General features: G+C 36.0%; 1 protein-coding gene across 1 annotated transcript in view; it reads right to left on the bottom strand.

Annotated features, from left to right (window-relative positions):
- Nucleotides 1–13,004, bottom strand: part of LOC106878491 (BRCA1-associated RING domain protein 1) — an 86,342-nt gene extending 73,338 nt beyond the window's left edge. Inside the window, exons 1-2 of the mRNA XM_052967305.1 lie at nucleotides 12,843–13,004; nucleotides 3,470–3,987 (exon numbers count right to left, since the gene is read on the bottom strand). Coding sequence (XP_052823265.1) covers nucleotides 3,470–3,520 — 51 coding nt within the window. The 5' untranslated portion in view covers nucleotides 3,521–3,987; nucleotides 12,843–13,004. The remainder of the gene's footprint in view (nucleotides 1–3,469; nucleotides 3,988–12,842) is intronic.
- Between the last annotated feature and the right edge of the window lie 2,813 nt (nucleotides 13,005–15,817).

The following is a 15,817-nucleotide window of genomic DNA, read 5'->3' as shown; positions in this document are numbered from 1 at the left end:
GGGGGGGGGGGAGAAGAGTTAGAGGAAGAGCCTGAAAGAAAGAAACAAAAGTAGAAAATATTGACAAAAGAAAAATAATAGAGAGTCAGAGAATAAGAACCACCAAACTGCTCTTCTTTCAGTTACTTCATACCTTAACTCCATGCAGCTTAACTTGTGATTTCATCACATTTGGGACTGTGTAGCTAGGGATGACAGTATCAAAGCTAATCTTAGCTATCAATTCCATCATACTTAACACTGCAGATACAAGTGAAGAATAAGGGACTATACCAGTGGTTCTCAACCATTTTCTGCCTATGGACCCTTTTGATTATTATTCTATTCTGGTGGACCCCCTTTGCCATTCATTGTTTAAAAACTAATTTTAAAGACATTTCTTTCAAAATTTCTATTTTATGTTTTCACACATTCACTTGTGTAGTTTGAACTATGTATAATGTTAGAGAAAGAAAACTTGGCTGTTTCTTGCAATAAATGTATCTAAAACAAAATATTTTCATGGATCCCTAAAATACTACTGTGGAACCCCAATTAATTATTTTGCTTGTGTGGACCCCTAAAAATATGGTTGAGAACCACTGGTCTATGCTGTCATGTAACCTCCCAGAAACAACAACTAAATCTCCCTCAAATAATAGTTTCCTATTTTCAGAAGGGAAAGACACAACAGATAGTGTAGATCTAGATACACCAAACACACTTGGTTGTCTGTTGAGAAGTGATACATTAGACAGTGAACTCATAGATGCACTATATGTGAAGGAGAGACAGGTTGGACATGGCTCACATGGGACGAATCAACATCAACAAACTGGGACTTTAAATGGGAGGAAAATCCAGTTGGTTGTAATCATAGGGAAGAATGATTGGGTTAAGTGATTACACTAGATTGATGAGTTTATTTGAGATATTGTAAGAACAGGAAAAGGTAAGGTAAAAAGGCTTGAGATACAGTAAAGAAAATAAGAAGTATGGTAGGAGGGGTAAGACACATTGAAGACAACAAGAAATATGGTAGGAGGGTTGAGATACAGTAAAGATGACAAGAGGTATCATGGGGAGGTAATAACAGGATTGGTGAGGCACAATACAGATGACAAGATATTCACAGGGTATGGGTCCTCCTGAAGATACAATAGAAGGTACTTACCTAAGATGCCATGTAATGTGATAGAACCCAAAATGACATAACTGCAAAGTAAATTTTTTAACCATACACCATGCCTACAATCCATGTATGTAGAAGTTCAACATAATTCTACATGTTTCTGTATAACCATCTAACAAAAATAGGTAGCAGCTGACCTGTAAATTTTACCAGAGGCAGACTAACATCATGTACAAAGATGGATTTGTATGTCATCTATATAAAGTCATAAAGTTGGAGCTATGCACCAGTCCTTAAAAAACCTATAGGAATGAGGAAGTTTTTACATTCTTATTTTTACAAAACAATATATTATTGCAGTTCTATATTTAAGACATGAGGAATTATGTACATTATTTACATTCGACGGATATTTGTCCTCATCTTGTTTGTTGTTAACACAACATTTCAGCTGATATACCCTCCAGCCTTCATCGGGTGTCTTGGGGTAATTTCGAACCTGGGTTCTCATTCCCAAGGTATTTTTCGATGTTAAATTATTATTATTATTATTATTTAGGTCACTGCCTGGAATCGATCTCGGAATCTTAGGATTAGTAACCCACGCTCTTAACCACTACACCATATGCCCTTGGGCAATTATAGAGTGCCACAGGCATATGGCGTAGTGGTTAAGAGCATGAGCTACTAATCCCAAGATTCTGAGTTCGATTCCAGGCAGTGACCTGAATAATAATAATAATTATAACATCAAAAAATACCTTAGGAATGAAAACCCAGGTTCGAAATTTCCCCAAGATACCTGATGAAGGCTGGAGGGTATATCAGCTGAAATGTTGTGTTACCAACAAACAAGATGAGGACAAATATCCGTCAAATGTAGAATAATAATAATAATAATAATAATAATAATAATAACAACAACATTAAAAAATACCTTAGGAATGACAATCCAAGTTTGAAATTTCCCCAAGACACCTGATGAAGGCTGGAGGGTATATCAGCTGAAAGGTTGCATTAAGGAACAAGATGAGGACAATTTCAGTTCTCATACTAAGAATAATTCTTCCTACTGTAGGGACAAGGCCTGAAATCTTGTGGGGAAGGAGCTAGTTGATTACATCAACCCCTATGCTCAACCGGTAATTATTTTACTGACTCTGAAAGGATGAAATGCAAAGTTGATCTTAGTAGAATTTGTATTCAAAACATAAAACCAGAAGAAATGTTGCTAAGCATTTTGTCCAGCATGAATGATTCTGCCAACTTGCAGGTATTATTATTATTATTATTATTATTATTATTATTATTATTATTATTATTGAGAGAGCAGTGCATGCCATCAAAGTGACACTGGAATAAAATATACGAAGCCCAGTATACCCATCATGACTAATAAGGATACACCAGGCACATGCATCACAACAATATGTGCATGACATGGTGATCTCATATCAAGATAAACAGTGCATGACCTTGCAGGTGGGGCCCAGTTAGGATTTTTTCGGGCATATGGCATAGTGGTTAAGAGCACAGGCTACTAAGACCAAGATTCCGAGTTCGATTCCAGGCAGTGACCTGAATAATAATAATAATAATAATAATAATAATAATAATAATAATAATAACAACATTAAAAAATACCTTAGGAATGACAATCCAAGTTTGAAATTTCCCCAAGACACCTGATGAAGGCTGGAGGGTATATCAGCTGAAAGGTTGCATTAAGGAACAAGATGAGGACAAACATCTGTCAAATGTAAATAATGTAACCTATTCCGCTCAAAAGGTTCCTGAATAAGGGTTGTTTAAGGATTTTGAACAAAACACCCATGTTTCCAGAAGTGAATTATCCAAACCCCAAAGAATTCCTCTCAACACATGGCTGTGATGCTCTCCCACTACTTCTGCTCGTGATCAGAGATGCACATATCATCTGCTCAATTAGTTAAGGTCAAACAATTGACATGCAAATCTGTGGCACTGAGCAGAATATTTGCTGTAGCCCATCTTTTATACCAAGATATAACAATGTACATGATAACATTTCTACTCAGTTAAGATGAGAAGCCATGAAAGCCACTGCCTGGTACCGCTGCATCAGGGCATTTATAAATATTATCATTATTATTATTATAGCATCTGTAGCCAGTAGATACTAGCAATATCAAAGTCCTTATTGACATTATCAATATCATTATAGTTTTAACATCCATTTGAGAATATTACCTTACATTGGAAGTTCAACAGTGTTTTTCACCTATGTTAAAGAAAATAAAGGAGGAGGAAATGAACTACAAAATTCTTGAACTGTAAGAAACAAACACTAACACAAGGCGAAGAAATCTCAAGTCTTACCTTTATCACTGCAACATGCAATGGAGTCTCTCCTTTAGCATTTTTCTTCATAATGGCAGGGGACCTGGGTTTTTTTGTCTGTGGTGACTTAGGTTCTGGAGATGCTAAGTTCACAAGGGCTGGTGCTGACCTTTTACGGCCTTTATTTGAGAATCTTGAGAAGCTACATCTCAAAGATGAATCAGATGCATTAAGCAAGTTTAAATGTTTCAAGCTGGATTTTGATTTATACTTAGTTATACAAGGTTTTTCATTTGGCAATAAACTTGCCTTAGCAGCTTTGGAAATATTTTTTCTTTCCAAAGATCTCAGTTTTTTTGGTGGCAAGTTCTCTGGAGTTTGGCTAAAAATAGCTTCCTGTGATTGCTTATCCAGTTCATGTGCAAACAAGCTGAGAGCACTAGTCTCACTGGACTTGATAGAAATCGGTTTGATGACCTCAGTTTTGTTATTGGTGCTTCTAGATGACAAGGAATAAATGGGGTCTTCTCTAGTTTTAGTATTATCTTCATCATCACCTAAATAATAAATAAAGAATTTCATGCTGAAAAACAAAGAATAATCTTTTCCATTGGGACATACACACAACAGATTTCTGTGAGATGTGTATATAACTGATTCTCATTTTAACAACATCAGAAGAACTGAGCCTATGAGACAACCTGTAAATCCTTGAAATAGCATCCAAATTTAACCACAAATCACACCAAACTATCTTAAAAAATGGAAGATTTTGAGTCATGCAGTGCTAAGTTACACATTACATACATGAACAATAGATAAGCATGATGATCATAGCTGGAATGCTTTTCATAAGTCAGCTGAATTAGAATCAATATGATGCTAAACATCAGAGGAATGTAGAGCAACCATTGAGTCCTGTGAGATTTGAACTTAACATGTAGAAAGAAGCAACTCAATACCACAAGGCATTGTCCTTGATACCATAGTAATCTCTCTACTCATTACCAAAATAAGAATTTCATAAAACTCACAGAATGAGATAAAGTGTTATAAAATAAAAAAGTCTTAATTCACAAATTTCCTTAATCCTTCAGTATTCAAACTGGCTGTATCAGGCCCAAAATATTCTACCTGTTTTATAGTCAAACTGGCTGTATCAGGCTTCTCACACCTGTCCTACAATGTCATCCTAAAAATAAATAATCAGATCATTGAAATCTCAAAGCTACAAGATAATGTATGATAAATTCAAAATATGTGAATAAATATGAATTACATTCAATAAAGTAATCTGAATGTTAAAGGATTAAATGTGTTTTTTGCCACCACAGATCATTGTTACATTTCTCAAATTCAAGTTATTTTTAGCAATACTTTCATATATTGGTACAACATCTCAAATGTGAAAGGGAAAGATACAGTCAACTGAATTACCAGAGGGATGTTTTAAAAATAGTGAATTTGTATGTAAGTCTACGTATACATATCTAAACATGAATGTTGTGTGTGTCTTAACGTTTATGTGTGTGTGCAGAAGCATAAATTTAAATATATCAATGCATGTATATTTGTATATGCAAATAAATCCAGACAAGAGTGAGTATATATTTTTGTATGTATATATATGTATGTTACATATGTGTAAGAGAATAAATGTGCATATATATGTCTGTATTCGAGTAAACATATACATTGATATATGAATGTAAGATAATCAGCTTATCCTTAAATGGGATTACAAATTTTAACTCCACTTAAATTTCCCACTGGTAGAGAAAAAAACCTCAAACAAAAGCAAGCTAAATACAACAGCAAAATCCTTTAATCACCTCCTTTACATAGATGATCTAAAGCTTTTTAGGAAGTAATAGTAAGACAATTTAGTGATGATATTAAAATGGACTTTGGCCATGATAAAGGTATCAAAGCACATTATGTAAAGGAAGAATCTTGAAAACAAACAGCATATAACTAGACAAGATTAACATAATCAATGAATTGGATCCTGAAGAAAATTACAAGTATTCAGATATGTCTGAAGAGGATGGCATCCAATACACACAAATGCACAAGAAAAAAAAATATGTAAAGAATGTTAGTGAAGCATTAGAGCTATTCTAAAAAGTGAATTTAATAAGGTTGATGTTATCAATATCCTGGCTACACCTGTTGTGATCTACAGCTTTAATATCATACCTTTGAAATAGTAACCTTGCACAACAATCCACCAAGCCCAGCATTCCTGCCACTTTTGGAAACCGACCTAGTAGTTGTTTTCTGTGAGTCAAGGACCTTCTACAATTCGCTCTGAATTTCAACAATGGTATTAAAATGACAACCTTTGAGCTGCATTTTCATCTTGGTGAAGAGATGGAAGTCTGCAGGTGATAAATCTGGTGAATAGGGCAAGTGTGGAAGCAATAGCATGTTGTTTTTAGCAAGAAAATCATGAGTGAGGAGAAATCGGTGAAGAATCCAATTCTTCGTGCCCCACAAATCTTGTTGCCTTTGCTGAATGTCTTCCCTAAAATGCTTCAAAACATCGCAATAGAACTCTTGATTGATAGTCTGGCCCTGGGGAACAAATTCTCGATGCACAATACTACATTTCCAGGAGTGACACACATGGCAGGTCTTCCATGTCACTCATTATCTTCCAAGGATGTTCTGCTTTTGAAGCACTCATGCCACTTGAAACATTGTGTACAACCTATTGCCTCATCACCATAAGCTTGCTGAAGCATGCTCAATGTCTCTGTAGAAGACTTCCCAAGTTCAATGCAAAATTTCACATTGGCTCTTTGTTTCGTCCATGACAAAATCACTGACTACAGCATACATGTAACCACAAGAACACAAATTCCACAACTTGCCAAGTAAACACAGTGATGTCACTTGGAACACTATTTCAAGAAAGTCACTGGTAGCCCTCAATGCTCATGCAACCATGTGCTACCATACTACAGAACTAGTCCAGGAACTTTTTGATACCACCTCATAAAATGGCCCATCAATGAGATCAGTAATATTGACACAAAAAAATACAACTCAGAACAGCTCATATAAAACAAAGCAATGATGAAAATAGTTGTAATAATAATATTAATTGCTACAAAGGCAACATTACAAATCACAAAAACAGTGGAGTGGGGAAGGTTAGTAGGATAGAATCCTTTTAAAAAAACAGATTTGTAAAAGATAAGTATAAAAAAAAAAGAAATAGAATATAACAATGAGGATACAGCCACTGAAGATAATCAGATACTTTAGTACCCTTATATTGCTAAGGACAACTAACTTCATCCGGTTGTGTTCCCTAGATCACAGGAGTATACTGAGAGTAAGTTCATTTGCTAAAGCTACTATTCCCACCTATCTTTTAGCAAATTTCAGCTTTTCTACCTTAGCTCCCAGAAAGAAAACTGCTTGCCCTTCCCAGTTAAAGGAAGGTGACCGAGTGAGCTCTCTGATGGACCCATTTGTCCTACATGTGACAACAGCTATTTGATGTAAGTCCAGAAACAAGCAATATTCAGACATACAGGATGTTCACTGCACTCTGTGCATATTGCAAACAGGTCAAGCTCTTGTCACCATAATAGAGTTTACTCAAACTACAAATAACCTCTAGTATCACTACCAAGCCAATGATCACTGGAAGTTATCCATAGCTGGAAGTTATCCATAGCTGGAAGTTATCCAAGCTGAGAGTCCTTCAGAAAAGCTAGGTTAGTTTATCTTTGTCAAAGTAAGAGTCAACTCAAAAATATACATTATTGACCGTCTACAGAATGCAAGAGTTAATTGAACACCAGCCTGATGAGAAAAGAACTGGTGAGCATCTGACAACATTCTAGTTGCCAATTCTGTATTGAGATCTGATGAGTGACTGAGCAACCACTATAACTGTCTATGGAGATACTTAATGAATTATTGCTAAAATCTATAAATATATTCTTTAGCAGAGTACAGCTTTGAAACAAAACAACACAATAGTTTAATAATCAAAACTAGTGGCTAAGAATGGGTTAGAGATGCAAATCAAGATATTTGATTAATTTAAAACCTTAGTAATACTAGGTTTATAAGAATTGATTTTGTGGACTGTTAAAGAAGGTAGTCAGCCACTTGAGAAATCCCAACAGAGGAATAAAATTAGCCTGGTAGAACACTTTTTCTTAGCCATCAGTGCACTGTATAGAATATTAAACATAGACCACAATGGCTTTTGCTGTGTCACTATTGTCACAATTATCAAATTAATCATTCACTCACCAACACACTTCAGCCTCTGGATCACAAACTAGCTATATTCTCATTTTACATTTGTTAGTGCTACTATAGTAGCCTCTGCTCTTCTGAGTTGGCTGGCTTCATACCACCTCCATACTCACAGCTACCCAGATCACTTGTCTTTCCATCTATCATTACCAATGTTTTGTCTATTCTCTCCTGCACTAATCAGTATGTGCAATCCTTCTTCCTCAGGACATCAACCATTTTCTCAATCACTCATTGATTGACAGTCATTCAAGAAGATCATCAGTCTTATCACTCTTAAAGTATCAGTGAAGGTTACGGGCACAGATACTTCCTTAATTGTGTGGAAAGAAGATCAGAGATGTAAAGTTTCACAGATTGCATAGTAGTGTTGACTGCAAATCAAAGACTGATAATAATGGACTTGCCCCAGCAGATATCACCAAGAAGAGAGAGTTTTATAAATGTTACTGCGAGAGGTTGCTGAATGACAAACATACTTGAGAGAAAGATAGGCTACCTCGAATCAGACCCAACAGAGAGACCAGTTACTGAAGTTATCAACTACATAGTCAAAAACAATAAATATGTGAAATCAGAGAAAGTAGCTGGGTCATTAAAGATAACCACTGCAATACTGAAAATATCTGGTGAACCATGACATCAGCTAATCAACTGTACAGACATTCATTTAGCATGGAGAGGTGTCATACTCAATGACTGACATAGTACCTTCATCAAATGCTACAAGGGCAAAGAGATGCTTGAGAAAGAAGCAAATACAGATGCATTAAAAATTATGAACTGCATTACAAAGTAATAAAGGGTCATAGCACAATGAATTAGGATTAAGGTTGAGACTCTATATCTGACATTCATTGACCTATAATAGACTTCTGACAGGGACACCACAAATGTAGTGGTTGCTAAGAAAATTAAAAATAAATGAATAGTTTGTGAGAGCTATCATGTAAGTCATGTACAGTAATACTGTCAGCAAGTAAGAGTCCACAATGTGTTCAGGAAGGAATTTAATAGATTCAACTTAGCAACTCTGGTGTTTATTACAGCTCTCCAGATAATTAAAGAAGAGTTCAACACCAACTGTTTGTAGGAAAAATTACAAATGTGGAAACAAAATTTAAGAATCAAAGGTCTCAAAGTAACCCTAGTAAAGTAAAAATTTACTTAGTAAGGCAGCAAACAATAGTTTACAACCATCTAAGAAGTGACCATGCATGATATGCAGAAAAAGAGTAGGTAGGAATTCTGTACAGTGTATCCAATGAGAATAATGGAGGAACAACAGATATTGTAGGATCACAGGAAGGCTTTGTATGTTGTAAAGGCAGGAGAGTAGTTAGCGGTGAGAACACTCATGAAATAAATTCTTTCAAGTACTCAGAAACTGCCAGAGTAGTTGATACCCTCTGTTACCAAGACGACCCATTAAAAGTCTAGCTACTTTCTTAGAGCAAAGTAGCCAGACTAAGAACAAGATAGAGAAAGCTGAAGGAGCTATCAACTTTACTCAAAGAGAGAACAACAAAAAGATTCTCTTTCTGACTAAAAGGCAAATTATTTGTGTATGAAGTGCAATGTTGTACAATAGTAAAATAGTATTGACTGTAAAGATTATACTAAAAACAGAAAGAAAGGAGATAAGCATAATTTGCTAAGCAGAACACGAATGAGCTGAGATAATAACTGGTTATAAAACATTAAATGCATTGTGCAAAAGAAGACACTGGGCTAGTACAGACAAGCTGGGTGAAGTGGTAAACAATCTAAAAAGAAAAAAGAAACCTGCAGAGGAGAAAGACACAGGAAGACATGGAGGAAGTGGCGAAGGATGAGCTCGGGAGGCTGAACCTCATTAAAGAGACAACAAAGGACTGCAACAGGTGGTGAGGTGCTGAGATGGAGAAAATCTGTTCAACTTTAGTAAGCATAGAAAAACAGATACAAAAATTATGTATGTATGTATGTATGTATGTATACACACATGTGCAGTTCCACTAAAAGGAAGGGACAGTGCTCACAACCTTCATACGCACTTAGAGACATATAAAATTTATACAGTCCATTTTCACTTCTCTAAGTCAATGTCTCCAGGAAAAAAAGTGGGCAAATAAGAAGTTTCTGAGGGGTTTTTTTTGTTTTTTTTTGGAAGAGGGATAATTTTATAAAGTGATTAGCTAAGGGAGGGTACAAGGTACAGGAATGATGAGAAAGGGAGAGACAAGCATTCTGGATGGAGTGTAGGACCACTGAGGGTGTGATGTATTAATGGAGATGAGGGAAGCAATTATTTCAAGGTTCTGGACGAAAACCAACTGATTTGGAAAGAATCCAGTTGAAAGTGCGACAATTCAGTCATGCTAGCATCAGTGCACAGAACCAGTAAATAACACACATATACATACATATTGATTGTGTGTAATGGCACAAAGATATAAGAAGGCACAACTATAAAGAGGAAACGGATTAACAATGTAACAGAACAAGGATGCTGGCACTTATTTTCTTCTTGTAATCTGTTAAAATAATTTGATGACTGATATTGAATTCTGATTAATTCCCTATTCTAAGTTATTATTATCATTATTAAGGCTGTGAACTGGCAGCCTTAATAATGGACACATAAGTGGTGCAGTGGTATTACAGGAAGGTTAACAGAGAAATTAGTCTTTTTGTGTGGAAGATGTGTACGTACAATAAACACTAGGAATGTACAGACAATAGATTCTCTTAAATGTCTGGGGAATCCTTAAGAGTAATAGTTTCCATTACCTAGGTGACCAAGTTAGCAGTGGAGGAAGAAACTCTGAAAGCATAGTTGCTAGAATAAGAATGAGCTGGGCGAAGTTCAGAGAGTTACTATCATTGCTGGTAACAAAGACCCTCCCACTGATTATAAAAGGCAGAATGTATGATGCCTGTGTATGGACAGCTGTACTACATGGTAGTGAAACATGGACTGTGACTATAGAGGATATGTGATGGCTTGAAAGAAATGAAGCCAGCACACTCTGCTGGATGGATATGTCCATCCAGCAGAGTGTGCTGGATGTCAGTGTGCATATACGATGGAATATAAATTATTTAAGAAAAAAACTGGGTAAAAGAGGTAGTGTGCAAGAGAGAAGACCACACTGGTATGGTCATATGAAGCATATGGATAAGGACAGCTGCATAAGGAAATTCTGAGCTTTTAATTGTGTAGGGAACCTGTGGAAGGGGTAGACCCAGGAAGACATGGGATGAAGTGAGGAGAAATGATACTGAGATGATACAGAGGAGATGACAAGAGACCAAGACTTCTGGTGATTTGCTGTGCTTGTGAAGACATATCAAGCTAAGTAAAATCATAGCCATCTATACATACAAGCAGATCCTTTACTACCACACTCCACCTTCTCCTAACACCCCCACACATACATAATTCTGTCTTCTGGCAAAATTGCCCTACAACCCATCTCTCCACCATCCCCACCACTTACTGCAGGCCTCTCCACTTTCCCTCCATGCCTTTATATATTTTGTTCAAGCTCAAATTATCAAACAGAGAAATACAGTCCAAGATGGCTACATTTGGCGCACACACACACACACACACACACACACACTCTCACTCTCTCTGGCCTTCCTTTTGTCAGTTTCTAAGTCCCTTCAAAGGCCAGCCAGACACCAAGGTGCCACCAGCTTCCTGTCTAGCAATGCAGTCCAATAACTTCTCCTTTCTAATGCATCTGCTGTTGCTGAAATTTTGATCTCACTTCAAACAACACCATGTAACCTGCCTTAACCAATAGCAACCCAATTTCCAGTAGCCATCTTAGACTTCCTGTATTTCTCCATTCAGTAATCTAAGACTGAAGAAGCTAGGTTTCTTATTTCTTTATTGCCCACAAGGGGCTAAACATAGAGGAGGTAAACAAGGACAGACAAAGGGATTAAGTCGATTACATTGACCCCAGTGAGTAACTGGTACTTAATTTATCGACCCCGAAAGGATAAAAGGCAAAGTCGACCTCGGCAGTATTTGAACTCAGAACATAATGGCAGATGAAATACCGCTTAGCATTTCGCCCAGCGTGCTAACGTTTCTGCCACCTTGCCGCCTTGAAGAAGCTAGGTTTCTGTAAGAAGCCTTGCAAAATTTTAAGTCACATGGAGCTGAATCAAACAGTTTTAAATTATAATACATGTAACTCCAATTTAATGTGTTGAGTGCCTTTTTCTTTCATTTGTCCACTCATACATATTAATACTTATGAAGTGCCGATTGCTTAAAATGGATGGAACTTGCAGAAGAGGGAGGCCCAGGAAGACATGGGATGAAGTAGTGAAGGCTGATCTCAAGATGCTGGAGGTAAGTGTGAGAGATACAATCAATTTGAACATAAAACAGGTAGAATATTTAGGCCAGATATGGCTGGTTTAAATGCTAAAGGGATAACTATTCGAGTTTGGCATAATAATGTCAGAAGTAATGATACAATAGCTTCTAACTGACACCCATCAGTTTCATAAAAACAGTAAACAGGTAACAAACATAACTATATGATGTGAAAAAAAAAAAATTAATGTAACAGTGCAGTGAAAACAATTTATAAGTCTTTTTAGAAATATAGTAAAAAAACACTTTAGAAATATATATTTACATCAATATCATAAAAACCACACACACCATATGGTGAAAACAGGTTCAAAAAGAAACTGTTGTACCAATATAGTAAAATTAGCTGGCAAAGGATACCTTCACATCAATGTAATAAAAACAAAAAAAGCAGGCCATTGCACCAATGTAGTAAAACCAGCTTAAAAAAAAAACAATTCCTTACCAATTTAGTGAAAGCACTTCACCATGGAGATCTTCACAACAATGTGGTACAAATAGTTCAAAAAGCAAGCTTTTGCCCCAATGGAGTAAAATTAGTTATAAAACAGATCTTTATGTCAATGTTGTGAAAACAATTTACAACAATTTAGTAAAAAAAGTTGATGAAGTAAAAAAAGGTTTACAAAGCAGCCTCCATGTCAATGTACTAAAAATAGTTTAAAAACTAGAATTGTACATCACTATAGTGATTACGTGACAGTAAATCCATAAGACTAATTCAGATAAAAAAAAAAAAAAACTCACTTGTTACTGCAGTTGGATTGAAAACAATTTCTCGCAGCTGCTTACACAAGTCAACTAAATTACATACAAGTAGATGGTCTTTCACATCTCTAGCATGAAATGGTAGACGGCAAGTAGGGCAGTTTCTGCTAATCCCTTTATCTAAACATTGCCTATGAAAAGAAATTAGTACAATGAAAATATAGAATGTAAATATTTACCTTAAATACTTAAGTGAAAAAAACAAAAGTAATAGAAGATTTATTTGCTTTCTCGTGAAAAGTTTGGCGTGTGCACACACGTACATATGTATGTGAATCTGATCAGGATCATAAGCAGACTTTTACATAACATCATAAAAGCTGGGATGATCTTTCCTGGCACAGAACCATTGCCCCTCCTTCCTCTCTCAAATACTCCACCTCTATTTAGTCAAGGAGTCTTTTTTCCTTTTTCCTTGTTCTTATATTGTCTTTCAAGTTACTTGGCAACCTCACCAATGCCAGAGGCCCAAAACGTGTATAGCACACAATGTACTCTATAAAGTGGTTGGCATTAGGAAGGGCATCCAGCTGTAGAAACCATACCAAAGCTGACATTGGAACTCAACATGGTCCTATAGCTCACCAGATCCTGTGAAGCTGTCAAACCCATATCAGTATGGAAAATGGATGCTATATGATGATGATCATCATCATTATGCTAGAAAAAAGCAACATGTGAGATAATGATCAAAGCTAAGAAGAAAGAGTAAAGCCTTAGTAAGTAATAAAACAAAATAGCTCCTGCATAGTCTGTCTATGTGGGTGCAGCTGGCCTTCAAAAGGTTGGAAGCAGCATGAGTAACAAGAGGAAAAAAGTGTATTATGTGGGCAAAAAAAGTCTGGATGTTCCCTCATATAATATTACTGCTGCTCAGCGCAGCTGGAAGAACTGGCACTGAGAAAATACTAAAATAACGGCAATCTCCGCTCAACAAATATTGAAGGGAACAGCCCACATTGCAAGTTGTATATGTATTTACAAACAACAGTCTGGTGTGAATAATTAAATAAAAAATAAAAAGAAATCTACCTAACTCTTGAAAGGATTTTAATAATTGTTGATTTACTCTGATTTCATAGTGTGAAGGAGCCAAGAGATAAATCACTCAAGACAAGACAATAGTCTATTGCAGCTAACAATTTCAAAAGATATGGTACTTAATTCTGACAGAGAGAACTGAGGGGTAACGAGTTTTGTCAATAAAGACAACAAAATAAGTCCCTGAGGAACATGCTATCATTTACACTACAAAGTGCCTTGTTGAGCTAATGAAAGAGCCTCTCTATAACCACTCGATCTGCTAGAAATAGCAACCAAACATCTTGAATGCATTCTGTTAATGATATGCAGGAGATTTCAATATATGACCTATTTGTTAGTAGCTACCTTATCCAGTCATTGACTCCACCTCTGTGTGTGAAGGATAATCTAAATTTTTATGTAAAACTTACTCAATAAAATATTTTTTCTCAAGAGATTCAACTTGAGAAAGCTGGTGTATAACTCCAGTTTAACCCTGACTGATTAGACTGATAATCAATGTATTCCAGGAATGAACATCCCATCTTTCAGTTTTATCCTAACAAAACCATCCAATGTGTCCCTTTTCAAAAACTGTAGGATGATTTTTTTAGGGGCATTTTGGTCCTATTTCTAGCAGACCAACCAGCAACATTTAGACTCTTTTGTTGCATTGTGAGAAGGAGCTACACGAGAACATGAGAACATAAAAAACTTTGACTCCCTGAAAGAGTCAAACAATATGATGCTCTATCAAGAATGACTGGAGATAAACATCAACACTAACTACTCTTGTTATCAACATCACAACAACTACTGCAACCACCACTACAGCATAACCACAACTACCAATTAGACAATACACAATTTTTGCTTTAGTAGAGATTCAGTGACCAAACCAGGTTTGTGTTAAGGCAACACACAACACAATCTGCTGCACACTTTGGCAAGATTCCAGAAAGCATAGCTATTGTTTGAAAAAACGATTTCAATTGAATTTGCAGGCAGTGAATAAAAAAAAGTTTACCAATAAAGTTGCACAACAATAACAGGATTTTAGGGTTAAGTAACAAAGAAATTATTTAATTAGGCCACAACTTAATATACAGTATTTCTAAATATTCCCCTTACTTGTTTTCACTTGGAATTTTTTCCTAGAGTAGCTATGAGCACATCCAGTTAATATATTTTACACTTGCTTTTATTATCTCACAATCTTGAGTGTCAGTTCAAATCCTGGACTGTGCTGTGTGTTGTGTTCTTGAGCAAGATACTTTAATTCACATTTCTCCAGTTCACTCATCTGTAGAAATGAGTTTCAATGTCACTGGTGCCAAGTTGTATTAGTATTTGCCTTTCCCTTGGATAACATCAGTGGCATGGAAAGGGGAGGTCGCTATGCATGGGCGACTGCTTCCATAATCAACCTTGCCCAGACTCATGCATCAGAGGGGAACTTTCTAGGTGCATTTCCATGGTCATTCAAAACTGAAGGAGGTCTTTACTCCTTTTACTCCATCCTATAATGAATAATAGCTAAACCTTCAGCAAATCACAAACTATCATCCGGAAAAATAGGAGCAGAATGGCTAATATAGATCTTGATCCGCTCACATAGTAAATGTGAAAAGCATGGTTAGAATGCTTGAGATCATATATTTGCTCTATCAAGGCAGATCTAGGACTAAAAAGCAACAGGCTGCTGTACATCAAATATAAGCGTTGAATCTTTTTGAATAGATTCAGCAAATTTTTGCAGTTGAGACTGACTTAGTCACAAAATATATATCTGGTATCTTTTTAGATGAGAGAGAATGTTAAATGATGAAAACTATATATATATATATATATATATATATATATATATATATGAAACTCTCCGGATACTGCTAATTCACCATCCAACACTAAATGTAGGTATTAGCTATGAC

The sequence above is a fragment of the Octopus bimaculoides genome, chromosome 4, assembly GCF_001194135.2.
Source record: "Octopus bimaculoides isolate UCB-OBI-ISO-001 chromosome 4, ASM119413v2, whole genome shotgun sequence".
NCBI classification, from domain to species: Eukaryota; Metazoa; Mollusca; class Cephalopoda; order Octopoda; family Octopodidae; genus Octopus; species Octopus bimaculoides.
Note: the sequence above shows the minus strand (reverse complement) of the source record. Positions and strands in the feature narration are given on the sequence as shown.